The 15962-nt window shown below is 44.4% G+C and overlaps 1 protein-coding gene across 12 annotated transcripts in view; it reads left to right on the top strand.

Moving 5' to 3' along the window:
* Positions 1-15962, top strand: part of KMT2C (lysine methyltransferase 2C) — a 187711-nt gene that overhangs the window by 168433 nt on the left and 3316 nt on the right. For 11 of the 12 annotated variants that reach the window (XM_050971688.1, XM_050971690.1, XM_050971694.1 and 8 more), the window contains 15 exons: positions 296-1984; positions 3242-3454; positions 3835-3999; positions 5237-5378; positions 6502-6649; positions 7480-7658; positions 7757-7911; positions 8097-8349; positions 8923-9062; positions 10021-10125; positions 11964-13083; positions 14016-14152; positions 14358-14500; positions 14764-14932; positions 15748-15864. In XM_050971688.1, coding sequence (XP_050827645.1) covers positions 296-1984; positions 3242-3454; positions 3835-3999; positions 5237-5378; positions 6502-6649; positions 7480-7658; positions 7757-7911; positions 8097-8349; positions 8923-9062; positions 10021-10125; positions 11964-13083; positions 14016-14152; positions 14358-14500; positions 14764-14932; positions 15748-15864 — 4875 coding nt within the window. The remainder of the gene's footprint in view (positions 1-295; positions 1985-3241; positions 3455-3834; positions 4000-5236; positions 5379-6501; positions 6650-7479; positions 7659-7756; positions 7912-8096; positions 8350-8922; positions 9063-10020; positions 10126-11963; positions 13084-14015; positions 14153-14357; positions 14501-14763; positions 14933-15747; positions 15865-15962) is intronic. The other variant, XM_050971686.1, reaches the window with a different exon arrangement.

The following is a 15962-nucleotide window of genomic DNA, read 5'->3' as shown; positions in this document are numbered from 1 at the left end:
TGGGTGATAAGAACTGTAGGACAAGGATCACTGCTGATTTAGATTTATATATTCTCTAGCACAGTGGGTCTTGATGTGTAATTAGAACTTTAAAACACTGCTGTTTTGTCTGAAGTCTTGGGCTGGGGAGTATTTCTGATGAAATAATGGCTGTTTAGCATTAAAAACACTGCAGAAATTCTGGTTTGGCCTGAGGTGCATTGTCTCCTGGAATTACAGTAGTGAGTTACATGCTTTGTGCTGCTTACACAGCCAGTTTGTGGCAGAGGTGAATAATGACTGTTTCAATGTTCAGATCCGGAAGCAGCAGAAGGAGCACGCGGAGCTGATTGAGGAGTACCGGATCAAGCAGCAGCAGCAGCAGCAGCAGTGTGGGATGCCCCCACATTCCATAATGCCAGGGGTCCAGGCCCAGCCTCCAATGGTTCCAGCAGGAACAGCACCAGCAATGAATCAGCAGAGCTTCCCCATGGTGGCACAGCAGCTCCAGCATCAGCAGCATGCAGTGGTGATGCCTGGGCAATCCAACCCCGCCAGGATGCCAAATTTATCCGGATGGCAACCTGCAAACCCTGCGAGTCACATTTCCATGAATCCAGCAAGGATGCAACCTCCAATGACACCACTGCCAATTACTCCTGGTGCACCAGCTCCTGTGCCTGGCCCAAATGCAGCTGCACAGTCAGGGCCACCCCCGAGGGTGGAGTTTGAGGACAACAACCCTTTCAGTGAAAGTTTCCAGGAGCGGGAGCGCAAGGAGCGCTTACGGGAGCAGCAGGAGCGGCAGCGCATCCAGCTGATGCAGGAGGTGGATCGACAGAGAGCTCTGCAGCAGAGGATGGAGCTGGAGCAGCACAGTATGATGGGGCCTGAAATGAACAACAAAACATCTTTATCTCAGATACCTTTCTTCAATTCTGAGCTGCCTTGTGATTTCATGCAAACCCCTCGGCCCCTGCAGCCATCCCCACAGCAGCAGCAGCAGCAGATGGGGCAGATCCTGCAGCAGGGTGCTGTGACCTCCCCTCCTGCCACCAGTTTTATGCAAAGCACAGAGCGAAGGCCAGTGGGACCTGCAGCTTTTGGACCTGATGCATCTGCTGGTGCAGGTGGAGCCCCCAATTTCCATAATGTAAAACAAACTCATGGGAATCTCCCTGGGGGTGCCTTTACGCAGAACCAGGTCAGGCCTCCGTTCCCTTCTGCTGTCCCTTCATCTCCAGTGCTGGGGGGCAGTGCCCCATGTGGGTCGGACACTGGGGTGCCCCAGGCTGCAAACATCCCTGTATCAGGCCAGTCTCTCATCCAGCTGTATTCTGACATAATCCCAGAAGAGAAAGGCAAAAAGAAAAGGACACGGAAAAAGAAAAAGGACGACGATGCCGAGTCCATAAAAGCCCCGTCAACTCCGCACTCGGATATCACTGCGCCATCAACCCCAACCATTTCTGATGCTACCTCCACCCCCACAGTGAACACCCCCAATGAGCCACGGCACCAGGATGAGCTGGAGTCCGTGGAGCTAACGGGCCCTTCGACGTCCAACGCGGGAGAGAGCTCCCCAGAGCTGGAGGGGAAGCTCCCCAGCAGCAGCAGCGTGTCCCAGAAACAGCCGGGGGGGAATGCAGAGGCTGAGAAGGCTAAAATGGACACACCCAGCAGCCTCCAAGAAATTAAACTGGAAAAGGCAGAAACTGATCAATGCTCAGGTCAAACTGAGCCTAAACCAGAAAATCCAAGCAGTATTAAAGTGGAGGAGGATAAGGTCACCTCACAGCCAACCTCTTCAGCTCCGAGTCCAGCACAGCCACCCGGCGCTCCGGCAGCCAAAGGGGAGTCAGGGAATGAACTGCTGAAACACCTGCTAAAAAACAAGAAGTCCTCATCTCTTCTAAATCAGAAACCAGAGAACAGTGGCCGAGCAGAAGAAGAGGCTTCTGGGGATAAAAAGTTAGCAGAGAAGCAGAGTCCAGCTGAAGGAATGGTGAGCCTGGTCCTGGTTTTGTTACACTGTGGTCAGGAGCAGTCCAGCCTAGTCTGTGCCTTACTGTGAGCATGTGTGGGGTCATAACCTACCTGTACAGGGGTGGAGGAAACAGCTTTAAGGAACTTTGCCCTCTTTCCTGCCTTTTCTCCACAAGTAAATCACCTGTGTTGAGAAAATAATGAGTTTTAATATGGCTTCTTAGGTCAGCATATTTAGAAGCCACTAAAAAGCAAAAAAAAAAGTATTTTTGTACAGAAATTTGTCTTCAAAAAATACCAATTGCTAGTACTAAGGCAGGATTTTACAATATGATTCCTAATTACTGACTGGTATGTGTCTGTACAGAACATGATGTGTCTCCTTTCTCCTGTGACTCCACCTGAGTCGTCTGTATGATTTATTAATTTTTAAGGTCTTTAAAAACAGACCTAAAGAAAAGTTCTTTATGTGGAGGTAGATACACATTACTCTTAGACTTCTTGGTCATTTTATTGTATTCTTAATTTCTGCTTTGGGGTTTTGACTGCCTAAACTCCAAATTCATTCTTAATACAAAATTTAAATGTGTTTAAAAGAAAAAAATACTCATAAAAGTAAAGGTAATTATGAGCAGCAGATAATAAACTGCTAAAGATCCACAGTTAAAACGTGTGGTAGGAATATAAGAATACTGGTGGTAGGGTTCATGTAGGACTGTTTAAAATAATAATGACTTTTTAAGAAATGGGCTTTCTTTTGGCTTGCCCCTGTAGCATTAGCATCCCATCCTGATCCCTTTTACCCCGCTATGCTTCCATGGGAAAAAAGGCTTTGCAGATTTGTACTGGAAGTATTTAAGCAAGTGGTACAATCCAGAAAGGTTTCACAACACTTTTTTTTGTTGCTAACCTCAAAATACTTTTGTATTATATTAATTTCCATGCCTCTCTTCTGCCACCAAGTCTGTCTTTCATTAGGCCCTTGTGAACATCTCCAAGGTTTCATGCACATGTAACTTTATTTTAGGAGGTATTCAAAAGAGAATGTTACTGGCCTGTGAGTTTTTAATGATGTTTTCAGATGTCAGTGGTGTTAATGGGAGGTTATAATTCTGTCTGTAGGGACAGTTTAGCAGTTCCACCTGCCAGTAAAATACACTTTGTTATCAGTGAGATTTATTACTCTGTGCCTGTGCTTTCAGAGTCGTGCAGTAAATTGGAGTGAACTGTGTATTAACATGTCAAAAATTCTGCTGCACTTCCTTTTTTCACACAGCAAACTGCAGGAGCCCAGATGCAGGGTACATTTGGGTGCAGTAACAGCCAGCTCCAGAGAACAGATGTAGGACCTGAAACCAAGAAGCAGAGAAACAAGCGGGCTCAGAGGACGGGAGAGAAGGCAGCTCCTCGGTCCAAGAAGAGGAAAAAAGAGGAAGAAGAGAAGCAGGCAGTTTATCCTAATGCAGATACCTTCATCCAGCTGAAACAGGTGAGTGTGCAGGGGCTGGCAGAGGCAGTCCTGAGGCCATGTGGAGCTGTGGATTTCTCCCAATGGAAGTGAAGTTGATGCTTAAGTTTAATTTTGATCACAGGGTGGGGAAAATGTGCACTTCCACAAAATCAGGGAATTTCAAGTTTGGTGTTTAATTTTGGAAGGTGGGCTGACATGGCAGGTAGTCCAAAAGCCACAGAGTTCCTGTCAGCTCTGGCAGCCTGTGGATGAGCTGGCAGGGAGCTGGAGCTGAACAATTTCCTGACAGTGGATAAATTCCAATTCTTCTTTTAAATTAGAAACCACTCTACTGACTGGAGAATTGCAGTGTTCTGCCTTAGACCTAATTTCTGACTTTTGTTTTTCTTCTAATACAGCAACTTTCTCTTCTGCCTTTGGTGGAACCAATAATTGGAGTGAGCTTTGCACACTTTCTCCCTTATGGCAGTGGCCAATTCAATGGTGGAAATCGACTTGTGGGAAGTTTTGGTAGTGCTACTCTTGATGGGGCTTCAGATTACTACTCCCAGCTCATTTACAAGGTATGGTTTTAATCTGGATTTCTGTTGTGTGCTCTCTGTGGGAAGAGAAGTCCATGAAGTTATTACTACTGGTCAGAGTTCTTGCCTTTTATGCAACTAGAAGAAAAATAACCTTCCATTGCTAGAGTGTGAAACAGTCACCATTGTTTTACTCTCTGACAGAGAATATTGGTTCTGGAAACTGTGGTGTTGTAAACTAATGAAAACTACAAATACTCTTTTTACTTTTTTAAATGGATGCTAAATAATGAAAATTGTAATTACAGTTTTGTGGAGCAGAAAAGACTGAATTCTCAGTATTTTGCAAAGTCATTGAAAGCATTAAACATTTCTTAATGTGAATTAAATAAGAAATAGACTTTTTCTCATTTGTCCACCAAGCCCTAACTAAGACCGTGAGAACTCTGAATAAAATAGACTGTTTGTTGATGAGTTAATAACCCACAGCATTTGAAACTTAGTCTCTGAGATCAGAGTGGCAATACTGTGGGATACTGAACAGACAGAATCAAATTTGCTGCTTGGATACCCTAATATGAAAACCTGTTTAAACCAGTGGTGTTTTCTCCAGTCTTACACAGTGTGTAAGCTGAGAATGGGACCTACAGAAATTGTTCTTGTGGTCAAAAGTAAGTAATCAGGATTAACTTTGTGGGCATGACTGCAGGAACAACAGATACTGAAGTTCTCATTTAATTTTCATTTAAATATGGGCAGTTGAATAAACTGGTGAAAAGTAGCCCAGAGTATGGACTTGCAGAGTATCTGCTGCCCCATGGTGGCTGCTTCAGTGACAGCTCATCCTGTGCTGAAGGTGGGGCAGCTTCCCCTCGAGGGGCAGCTGGGGAAGCTGACTTGTTCATGGGTGCTGGAGAGTCACTGTGGAACAGCTCTCTCAGCATGGAGTTGGGACCTTGGCTGAAACTGTAGGAACCTGTTTGAAATCATTCCTTACAATGTTCTTTGTGCATTTTTGTAAATCTTTTGGTAGGGTATTTGGCAGTGTTTACTCCTGTGAACTGTTTCTCTGATACCCCTGATACAAGAAAAGCCAATCATTGTGTCTTGTCTAGTAGATACCTTTGTGTCTCATGCTTGGGTCTCAGCTATGGCTGCATATCAGTTCTACATCTGGGTGTAAAACTCTGAGTGGGTTGCACTGTGTGGTACTGGAACAAGGCACGTTGTCTCCCTGTGTTCCATCCTGATTGATGGTCCTTTAATTCCTGTCCTGCAGCAGAACAATCTGAGCAATCCCCCCACTCCCCCTGCCTCTCTCCCTCCCACGCCGCCGCCCGTGGCCTGCCAGAAGTTGGTCAATGGCTTCGCCACCACCGAGGAGCTCGCTGGCAAGGCCGGAGTGCTGGGGGGCCACGATGGTAAGGCTCCTGTGGGTTGGTGCTGTAAGGTCTGTCCTGCTTCTAGCAAAAGGCAAAATAGATCCTAGAATCACAAAACAGGCTGAGTTGGAAGGGACCCACAAGGATTATTGAGTCCAGCTCCCAGCCCTGCACTGGGCACCCCCAGCAATCCCACCCTGGGCTTGAGAGTGTTGTCCAAATGCTCCTGGAGCTCTGTCAGGTTTGGTGCTGTGACCACTGCCCTGGGGAGCCTGTTCAGTGCTCAGCCACCCTCTGGGTGAAGAAGCTTTTGCTGATATCCAACCTAAACCTCTCCTGACACAACTTCAGGCCATTTCTTGGGTCCCTTCACTGGTGACCAGGGAAGAGATCCACACCTGCCCCTCTGCCCCCCATCATGAGGAAGCTGGAGGCTGCTGGGAGGTGTCCCCTCAGACTCCTCCAGGTTACCTCCTAGGATGCTTCTCAGTTGCAATGTTCCTTTATAAGAACAGAATGCCCAGACCTCTCAAGGTTATAATGATGACTAGCCAGCAATATTTTACACCATTATAGTGTCAGGTGTCAGTGCCTTTGCCTTGTTCCCATTCAAAAATATTTTGAGGCTAGACATGCTCTCAAGAAATGAGAAAGAAAACCTTAAGATCCGTTTTTTGGGTCCAGTACAAATGACTGGCATGAGCTCCTTGGTTGAGTGAGCTCAAAGCAGCCTATCCAGAATGTGTGCAGTAAGTGTGTATTTCCTGATAATTACAATTTGGACAGTTAAAATTGCTTTCTATTCTTTATACTGGGTCTTTGTAAAGACTATTCAGTGATTAAAATCCTTTTTTTCACACTACTTTTCGTTTGTTGTTGCAAAATTTTTGATTTTTTTGTAGTTTTGTGGGTTTTTTAAGTAAACAAACATCCTCTCATAGTGGCAGAAGACACACTCAAAAGTCTTTCAGGCCCTGTTTGCTCAAAATTTGCAGGTTTTTGTAAAAATGGAAGTTAATCCTGAATGGTCACAATTACTTGAACTCCCAAATGCCTTGAGAGTGGTGTCACCATCAGGCCCCACCCACACCCAGCAGGCAGTGTATCTATCACTGAAAGAGCTGTCCAGATGTCTCATTGTGTTGTGCCTCTCTGGTTTCAGTTACCAAAGCTCTGGGGCCAAAGCAGTTCCAGTTGCCTTTCAGACCACAAGATGATTTATTAGCCAGAGCAATGGCTCAGGGCCCAAAAACTGTGGATGTCCCTGCTTCACTTCCAACACCACCTCACAACAACCAGGAGGAGTTAAGGTAGGTTTTACCTGACATCTTCAAAAACGTATTTGGAGCAGATTCTGTGACCTTTCATTGGATGAGACTGTGAAGGTGTGGAGAAACAAAATCCTTTTTGCACAGGCACAGAAGGGCAGAGAACGGAATGGGATCATTTTGACTCTTAACATTCCATGTGTAGAGAGCAGCATGGTGGAATAGCTTGCTAGACCTGCTTCCATTGCTCAACTCTAGATTCTGCTAAATTGTTAGGGATTCCTTACCTTGATCTCTTAGAAGTGGAAGAAAACTGTACAAATAGCTGCTTTTCCTGGAGCAGTGTGGTGCTACAGTGACAGGTGACTGCTCTAGCAGCAGCAAGACTGTGCAAGAGCCAGCCTGAAACTGCAGAGCTCCACTCAGTGTCCCAGGTGAGGAACACTGGCTGGTACATGAGTCTCCCTGCAGAGATCTTCCCCTTTTGCCTCCCTTTCACTTGCCTGCCCAAAATATGGGTGTCTGTGGAGCACTGGAGCCTGTATGTGGACAAAGGCCACACAGTATTATTTTTAAATATTAAAACAGTTCAAATATTAAATGCTCATTTTTTTACCCTGGTGGATAGAGCTGTGGGGAACAGAGGGTTTGGCTTTGTTATTGTCTTTGTTTTCTCCGTGGATCTTTCCCAAGAAATGGAATGTGTGTGCAATGGAATATGAGATACCCAGAGGTGATGGCAAACCACCTACTTGTGTTCCGTGACCAGGAGCAACCAGCAAGTTCATTTTAGTTCCCTGTCACAATTTATAACTTTGGCTTACCAAAAGTTTAGTCCATTTCCAAACCAGCTTTTTTGGGTTTTGTTCCAGGGTTCAAGATCACTGTGAGGACAGGGACACTCCTGACAGCTTTGTTCCTTCTTCCTCTCCTGAAAGTGTGGTGGGAATGGAGATCAGTCGCTACCCAGACTTGTCGGTTGTAAAGGAGGAGAACCCAGAACCTGTCCCATCTCCCATCATTCCCATCCTGCCCAGCAGCACTGGGAAAGGTGAGGCTGCAGCAGAGTGAACATTTACAGCTAGAATTGGTTTTCTGTCTGTTCCCTTAAGTGTAGGATTAACGTGCTATATTCTGGTTTATTTTCAGGTTCAGAAGCCAAAAGGAATTACATAAAATCAGAACCCGGTTCAGGAGCCTTACCTGGTTCTGGCTTCTTCTCCTCCCAGCTTGGACCATCCCAGAATGGTCCCAAATCTGGCCTTATCTCTGTAGCAATTACTTTACATCCCACAGCTGCTGAGGTAAAAAGAATAAGCATGTATTACATGGAGTACAACAGCAGTTAATTTGGGTTATGTATAGTGACTCTGAGGGGCTTACATTGCAATAATGCTGCAGTTGCAATCTTCTAATAGTTTGTATCTCTGCTGTCTGAGCTGCTTGTCAGATGTAAACAATTCTTTTTGTTTTTTATTCCTGTTCTTAGAACATCAGTAGCGTTGTAGCAGCATTCTCCAACCTGCTCCATGTCAGAATTCCCAACAGTTACGAGGTCAGTAATGCTCCAGATGTCCCGTCCTCCATGGCAGCCACCAACACTCACAGAGGGAATCCATCTGTGGAGTACAGGCAGCACTTGCTCCTGCAGGGTCCCCAGGCAGGATCCATGGGACCTGCCAGGATCGTGGGGCCCTATGGACTGAAGCAGCCCCATGTGCCATTTCCTGCCAACAGCAATGGTGAGTGGGCTTGAACTTCCCAGTGTTCAGTACCAGGGTTTAACTGAGTCATTATTGATGCATCTCAGCCTCATAAATCCATGCTCTAGAATTCAGTAATTGATTCTTGCTCTAAATAAAACTTTTCACTTCTTACATGATCATGTGGATGCTCCTGGATTTAACCATGAATAGTTCTCATCCATCTCTGATGTCCATTGTCTGTTTACATCACTGTCAGTGAGGCATTTCTTCCATAATTCCTAAGATTATTAAGGTTTTTATATCCAGTCTGGTTTAAAATACATAATTCAGGAAGATTGTTCCCATGCTGGAAAGCTTGACATAGTTGTTCAAGCCTGTATTCCTGTGTTAGGTAATTTTGTGATTTTTTTTTACACAAGAATGTGTTTTTGCCTGGTTTGTACAACTGTTTTAGGTCTGATTCATACAATTTATCTGTCAGGTCAAGGTTCAAAGCCCTCCTCCCCTATTCAGGAGGGCGTTAGTGCTCTACACCAGTGAAGAATACTGTGATATCTCATAAATTTGGTTTGATCTGATCCAGCCTCTGACAGAAAATCTGTTCCCTAGGTCTGGCTGGCTACAAGGATCACAGCCAGAGCATGGCAGAAGGCTCAGCCCTGAGGCCTCGCTGGTGCTCCCACTGCAAAGTCGTGGTTCTGGGCAGTGGTGTGAGGAAATCCTTCAAGGACCTGCCCTTCCTCAAACAGGTCAGTGCTGAGGTGCCAGGGCAGGGCCCTGTGCTCAGCTGGGCTCCTTAAAGCAAGGGATGGCACAAAGCCCTGCTTGTCCTGCCAGCCAAGAGCACTTCAGCTTCCTGTTGTTCCCCTTCCTTGTGTGTCCTGATTCAGAGTGGGACATTCAGGCACATCTGCAGTACAGCAAAAAAATGGCAAAGTTGTTGTTACTGATACAAAATGAATCCCAGGACATTTCATAAAACAGGTCCCATCTATGGGGCTTCTCAAAGCTCTGCCACCAATTCCTTCCCTGACTTCTTCAGGGACCTCAACTCAAAAAAAGCTCATCTGTGAGGCAGCCACGTTGCTGTGTCAGGAGTTACTGTAAGAGCCAGAATACTTGCACTCCTTTTGGGCAGGAATCCGATTTCAGTTGCAATCTCTTGTCCTTACACTGGGAACTGTCATTCCTTCAAAGAATGCCATTGCTCTTCAGTGCTTTCTGGAGGTGGAGGTGACTATACCACAAAGACACAGCCAGAACTTGCATAGAGTAAAGTGTTCATGCAGACAGGAATGCACTGAATTCCCAGTAAGGTTTTGCAGATGGATCAGTAGATAAAACAGTGTGATCTGGCTTTGATTAGGCTGAAATGAGACATTCTTTTGCCATCTAAAGATAAAAGAAAATGGATTTTGCTTTGCAAGAGTGCCTATGGAGCAGATGGGTGCATGGTGTAGAATGCTTTGTTTTGATTGTTAAAGTTCTGTGAAAGGCAGGAAATGCTGAAGAACAGGGGTGTAGGTGGTGGCAACGTTAGATCTGTCAAATAATCAAGTATTTATATCACAGCATCCCTCATTATTTCACAAATGTTCTACAAATAAAAGAGTTTCCAGCCAGATTGGAAGACTTGTTTCATTACACTTACTATGTGAAGAATGGTATTAAAATGCACTTCTTACACTCACTGTGTTTGATTCCCAGGATTCCCAAGAAGGCTCAGATAAAATGAAGGACATTGTATTCTGTAGCAACAACTGCTTTGTTCTTTATTCAGCAGCTGTGCAAGCAAAAAACTCAGAGAACAAAGTAAGTATCAAACACTGGCAGACCCAAGTGAGCTGAAATTATTGCAGCTATTTGTTGGAGAACAGAGAGGGGCCAAGGGGGAAGTTTGCACTTCATTTGAGAGGTTTATAAATTAATTGCTCTGTATTCAGACGTTGAGATTCTGAAGCCAACAGCATGAATTAAAAATCATATTTGTAGAACTTTGTGTCTGACAGATGCATGGCAGAAAAGCCATCACCTTTGGCTCCCCTCCCAGGCTTTGAAGATGCAGTCTCAAACAATGAGTGATTCAAGTTCTCTGGGCATTGTAAACAACCACAGACACGTTTTTAAGGGGTATATCCTGCATTTGGATTTGGCTTGTACAGTTAAAAATATAATTACAGCTGTGAAAATAATAATTGAGCAGCAAGTTTGTAAAAAGATTTTCATTTGTTCAGTGTAACTGGGAAAATAGAATCCTGTTCCCTGACTTTGTTTGGGTGAAGCTGCCATTTTAAAGCATTGATTACCAGAACACCAGTAAGGAGCCTGTGAGCTGACAGTGACCAGGGAAAGGAGTTTTTTATTACTGGAGAAGTACATCTAAAGAAGTTCATTCAATGCAGGTGGAATCAGGCCAGTGAATTTTCTCAGGTGGTCCCCTGAGAATAATTCTGCTGTAGTTCTCTGCCTGCAAGGGATGTCCAACACCTGAGTGGCATAATTGCTTGCTCTGTCTCAGGGGTCATTCAGGGTCAGAAGAAGGGGAACTTAAATTTATCTAATTATTTAACCACTAAAAAGGAAATAGTCTTCACTGAAGACTGAATGATGTTGTTGAGTTTCTCACAGTTAAAATTTTTTGAGTACTTCTTTCAACTAACTTGTCTTCTGCTCTTTCTAGATCAATGTACATTTTTTCCCTAAACTATTGGACAGAACAGGCTGTGTCCTTCAAGCTTTACCTAATTAATGTGTTCCATAGTCCTGTATAGACTGTGTAGTTTGAAGCTTTCCTTCAAGTGCATCCTCCTTACTTTCTCAGGAGGAACTGAATTAAAAACATAAAACCTGGAGAAGATAACTCTGTGTATATCCATATCCTTTTAGTGTCCCATGTAGCTCATTTTCAGTTGTTGTATAAACAGGGTAACATTCCTCTACAAGTGCATCAGCATGTACCTAATTAAGTTAATTAAATGTCATGTTCAGCCTCTTGATCCTTTAATTTCCTCTTTCAAGATTAATCACACAAACCACGTTAAGCACTTCATAATGTAAACTTCCTTTGTTGTTCTTGTTTTCTCTCTTAGGTTTTTGGGTTTTTTTTCCCACAAATCTCTGCAGGTATAATTCTTGTTTATTGTGACTGAATAGTTTAAGTCCTCAAGTTGTATTTAATCCAGAGCCCTGCAGAAATTCCTCCTCATTTGTTTCCAGGAAAAAATTATGTGACACTAGTTCTAAATTCTCCATTTCTACCATATATCAGATTCTTATGCTTTAAATTAGTTTGTGACTTTGTGTTGTAACAAAACTTTCTAAGAATCCCTAGGAGCTAAAGCTGGCAGTCAGCTCACCAAGAGCAATTGAGGAGTTCTGCATTCAGAACCTGGATGAAGCATTATTTGTGCTTTCTCTCATGTATCAAAGGGACACCATGTTCTAGGTAGGCTGGGAGTTTCCTTCTCCAAATTCTGGTCCAAACTGTGGTAGCATGGGTCAGGATAATTTCATCTTCCTCTGTTGATGCATCTTGATTTTAGGCATTTGGAGAAACCTCTCCCATACTGAGCTGCCCATGTTTTCAGGTTGTATTTAATGATTAACAGCTTTGGGATCTTTTTCTTAAAGAGTTTTCTGTTGATTATCAGGAATCGGTGCCACCCCTGCCACAGTCACCGATGAAGGAGAGGCCGCCCAAAGCATTCCATCAGTACAGCAACAACATCTCCACTTTGGATGTCCATTGTCTGCCTCAGCTGCAGGAGAAGGTTTCCCCACCCTCATCACCCCCCATCATGTTCCCCCCTGCCTTTGAAGCAGCCAAGGTGGAGGCGAAACCGGATGAGCTGAAGGTAACGGTGAAACTGAAACCCAGGTTAAAAGCAATACACAGCAGTCTGGAGGACTGCCGGCCTCCCAGTAAGAAATGGAAAGGGATGAAATGGAAAAAGTGGAGCATTCAGATTGTGATTCCAAAAGGATCATTCAAACCTCCTTGTGAGGAAGAAATAGATGAATTTCTTAAAAAACTGGGCACAACCCTTAAACCAGACCCCGTGCCTAAAGACTACAGGAAATGTTGCTTCTGTCATGAGGAGGGTGACGGATTAACTGATGGACCAGCAAGGCTTCTCAACCTGGATTTAGACCTTTGGGTCCATTTGAACTGTGCTCTTTGGTCTACAGAAGTCTACGAGACACAAGCTGGTGCCTTAATAAACGTGGAACTAGCACTGCGGAGAGGCCTGCAGATGAAATGCATGTTCTGTCACAAAATGGGTGCCACCAGCGGTTGCCACAGGTTAAGGTGCACCAATATTTACCATTTTACCTGTGCCATAAAAGCACAATGCATGTTTTTTAAAGACAAGACCATGCTTTGCCCCATGCACAAACCAAAGGGAACTCACGAGCAGGAGCTGAGTTACTTTGCGGTGTTCCGGAGGGTGTACGTGCAGCGCGACGAGGTGCGGCAGATCGCCAGCATCGTCCAGCGCGGCGAGCGCGACCACACCTTCCGTGTGGGAAGCCTCATCTTCCATGCCGTGGGCCAGCTGCTGCCACAGCAGATGCAGGCCTTCCACTCCTCCAAAGCCCTGTTCCCCGTGGGCTACGAGGCCAGCCGGCTGTACTGGAGCATGAGGTACGCCAACAGGCGCTGCCGCTACCTCTGCTCCATCGAGGAGAAGGACGGGCTCCCGCTCTTCGTCATCAAGGTGGTGGAGCAGGGCCACGAGGATCTGGTTCTGACTGACACAACACCTAAAGGTAAATTTTGTCAGCTAAGATGATGAATTTGTGGCTTTGCTGTTCATTGTGGTACTGCTGATTCCTGTGGTACAGTACCTGTTTGAAGCAGCTGTTGCAGGCACTGTTCTAACGTAATGTTTATAGTGAGCTTCCAGGGCCCATTTTTAAAACCCTGCTGTGAAGACTGTGATCACCTCTGAAGAAATTGTATATGCTGCAGATCAGAAGAATTGTTCCAAGTCCACAGAGGAGACCCAAGATTGAGTTTGAAAATGAACTAAAGCAGTAGGAAAGTCAGTGTGGGTTTCATTTCATGAAACGTGACTTTGTTTAAACACAGAGCTGCTGCTGAGTTACCTTAAATCAACTGGGTTCCAGTTAGGGAGCTCTAAAAAAGCTGAGTGACCACATTGTTCTCAGGGTGGGTAATGTCTCTGTCAGGGTGAAGAATGTCAGGGTGTCCATAAACACCTAGAGAGGTCTTGGAAATTGGCTTGTGCATGTGCTGGACGCCTGTAACACTCCGTGTCTCAAGGCCTTGGTGCTGTGGGTGCTAATGAGCACTGACTACAATCAGTGGAAATAGAATATATTGTGTATTTTCCAAAAATCTTACTTTTGCACGATTTCTCAAGAGAAACTTGTCCGTGTTCTTGTCAGAGGACTGAAAGTTTCCATGCTGAGAACAGTGAAAGCTTCATTTCTGAGAACTGAGGGTGCAGAATAAATGGTGTTTTTGTTTGAGATTTGTTAAATCCCGAAAATTAGCAACTCAACAGTCATTCTCCACTTCACTTTTTAGACCCTGGCCTGTTTGTACAGGCAGTCAAAGACAAAAGCTTTTTCAGTGCTGGGTTCTGGTTCCCATATCCTCAGGCATTTGTTTTAAAACCAACTGCAATAGTTTTTATTTTTTTGATCACTGTAATTCTCTCCCAATGGTTGTGTAGGTGTGTGGGATAAAATCCTGGAGCCCGTTGCTTCTGTTAGGAAAGAATCTGAAATGCTCCAGCTGTTCCCCAGCTATCTGAAGGGTGAAGACCTCTTTGGTTTGACAGTCTCTGCAGTGGCCAGGATTGCAGAATCGGTGAGTTCACCACCCCAGTTCTTGCTGGATCATCCCACTTGCTGGATAGACACACGAGAAGGGGACCAGAAAGAAGTGTGGAAAAGCAAATATTTTATTTCACATGTAATTAAATATGTAATTATTTGTAATTTTTTTCTTTCTCTCTGTGGTTTTTTTTTTTTTTTTTTTTTTTTTTTTTTTTTTTTTTTTTTTTTTTTTGCAGCTGCCAGGGGTTGAGGCCTGTGAGAACTACACTTTCCGCTATGGCCGAAACCCCTTAATGGAACTTCCTCTTGCCATCAACCCCACGGGCTGTGCCCGTGCCGAGCCTAAAATGAGTACCCATGTCAAGAGGTTTGTGTTAAGGTATTTTGTTTTAATTTCACATAGTACAGCCCAGGGTTTATAGGCTGCTTTAGGGTTATTTGTGCTTTCGTCTGCTGCTTACAAACCCTGTCGTCCTTGGCTGTGAATGTGCATGCCCAGTCAGAGGAACTGCTTTGTGTCTCCGCTAGCTGGCTTTAAGTGTCTGTATGTCTGAGAGGATTTTTATTGGGTTTCCCGGCTGTTTTCAGAGAAATCTTCAGTTTTTCTTGTATTCTTTCCTGTTACATGCCCAATCCCTACAGGCCTCACACCTTGAATAGCACCAGCACATCGAAGTCCTTTCAGAGCACAGTCACGGGGGAGCTGAACGCGCCTTACAGCAAACAGTTTGTCCATTCCAAGTCCTCCCAGTACCGCAAGATGAAAACCGAGTGGAAATCCAACGTGTACCTGGCTCGCTCTCGCATTCAGGTCAGCTCCCACTTCAGGAAATGGCAATTTAAAAATTGTGGTTTACAGCTACATTTTGTAGATGTCATAGATATTTATCCAAATCCAGATGAAAATTTGAAACTAAACCTGTTGCAAAATTCCTTCCAGTCTCGTTCCAAATCTGACAATTTTTACATGGCACATCAATTGCACAGATTTACCTTAAGTAAGATTTGTTTCTAATTACTGGAAATATCTTAAAAATTCCTTTGTTATTGTCATCTAGAAAAAGGATTTTTTAAAAGTTCTGGGGTGGTTTGTTGGTTTTTTTTAGCCTATTCCTCAAAACCATAGTAAAACTTAATAAAAATAGAAATACACAGTGGAATCATGAAATGCTGAGGCCAAGCTGATGAAGCCATACAAGACCAGCAGGAAGAGCTCAGTACTTGTTTGCCTTCATAAGAGTATAGAATCCATTGCTTGTTGTGATGCTGCTGGTTTGCCTCACAGTCTGTTTTGGAAAAGCTTTGTCACTAATCCTGCCATGTGTGGGCATGGCTGTTGTTTATTTCAGGCTGGACTTCACCATGCCTCACAGAACCCACTTTTATTTCTCAGTGAATTTATAACCTTTACACAGTCAGTGTCAGAGGGGTAAGAACAACTTTCTCACCAAGATAGCAGCCAAGTTTTCTGGGATCTGTGTGAGGCTGGATTCTGCATTGGGCTGTTACTGCATCAATTATTACTCAGTGCTGCTTCTCTCTCTCCCCTTTCCACTGCTGCTTTGGGGCACAGTGAGGAACACAGTGTGAGTGTAAAGTTATTAACTCTCAGTGTACTTTCTGTAGGGCCTGGGCTTATATGCTGCTCGAGACATTGAAAAGCACACAATGGTCATTGAATATATCGGGACAATTATCCGGAATGAGGTGGCAAACAGGAAGGAGAAGCTCTATGAGTCTCAGGTAAGGCTGTTGGTTCATTCTCTCTTTCCCCTTCCCCATTCAGACATTCATAGAACAAAACAAATGCTGTTCTGCCTGATGAATTCAGGTCCCCTGAT

The sequence above is a fragment of the Serinus canaria genome, chromosome 2 (genome assembly GCF_022539315.1).
Source record: "Serinus canaria isolate serCan28SL12 chromosome 2, serCan2020, whole genome shotgun sequence".
NCBI classification, from domain to species: domain Eukaryota; kingdom Metazoa; phylum Chordata; class Aves; order Passeriformes; family Fringillidae; genus Serinus; species Serinus canaria.
Note: the sequence above shows the minus strand (reverse complement) of the source record. Positions and strands in the feature narration are given on the sequence as shown.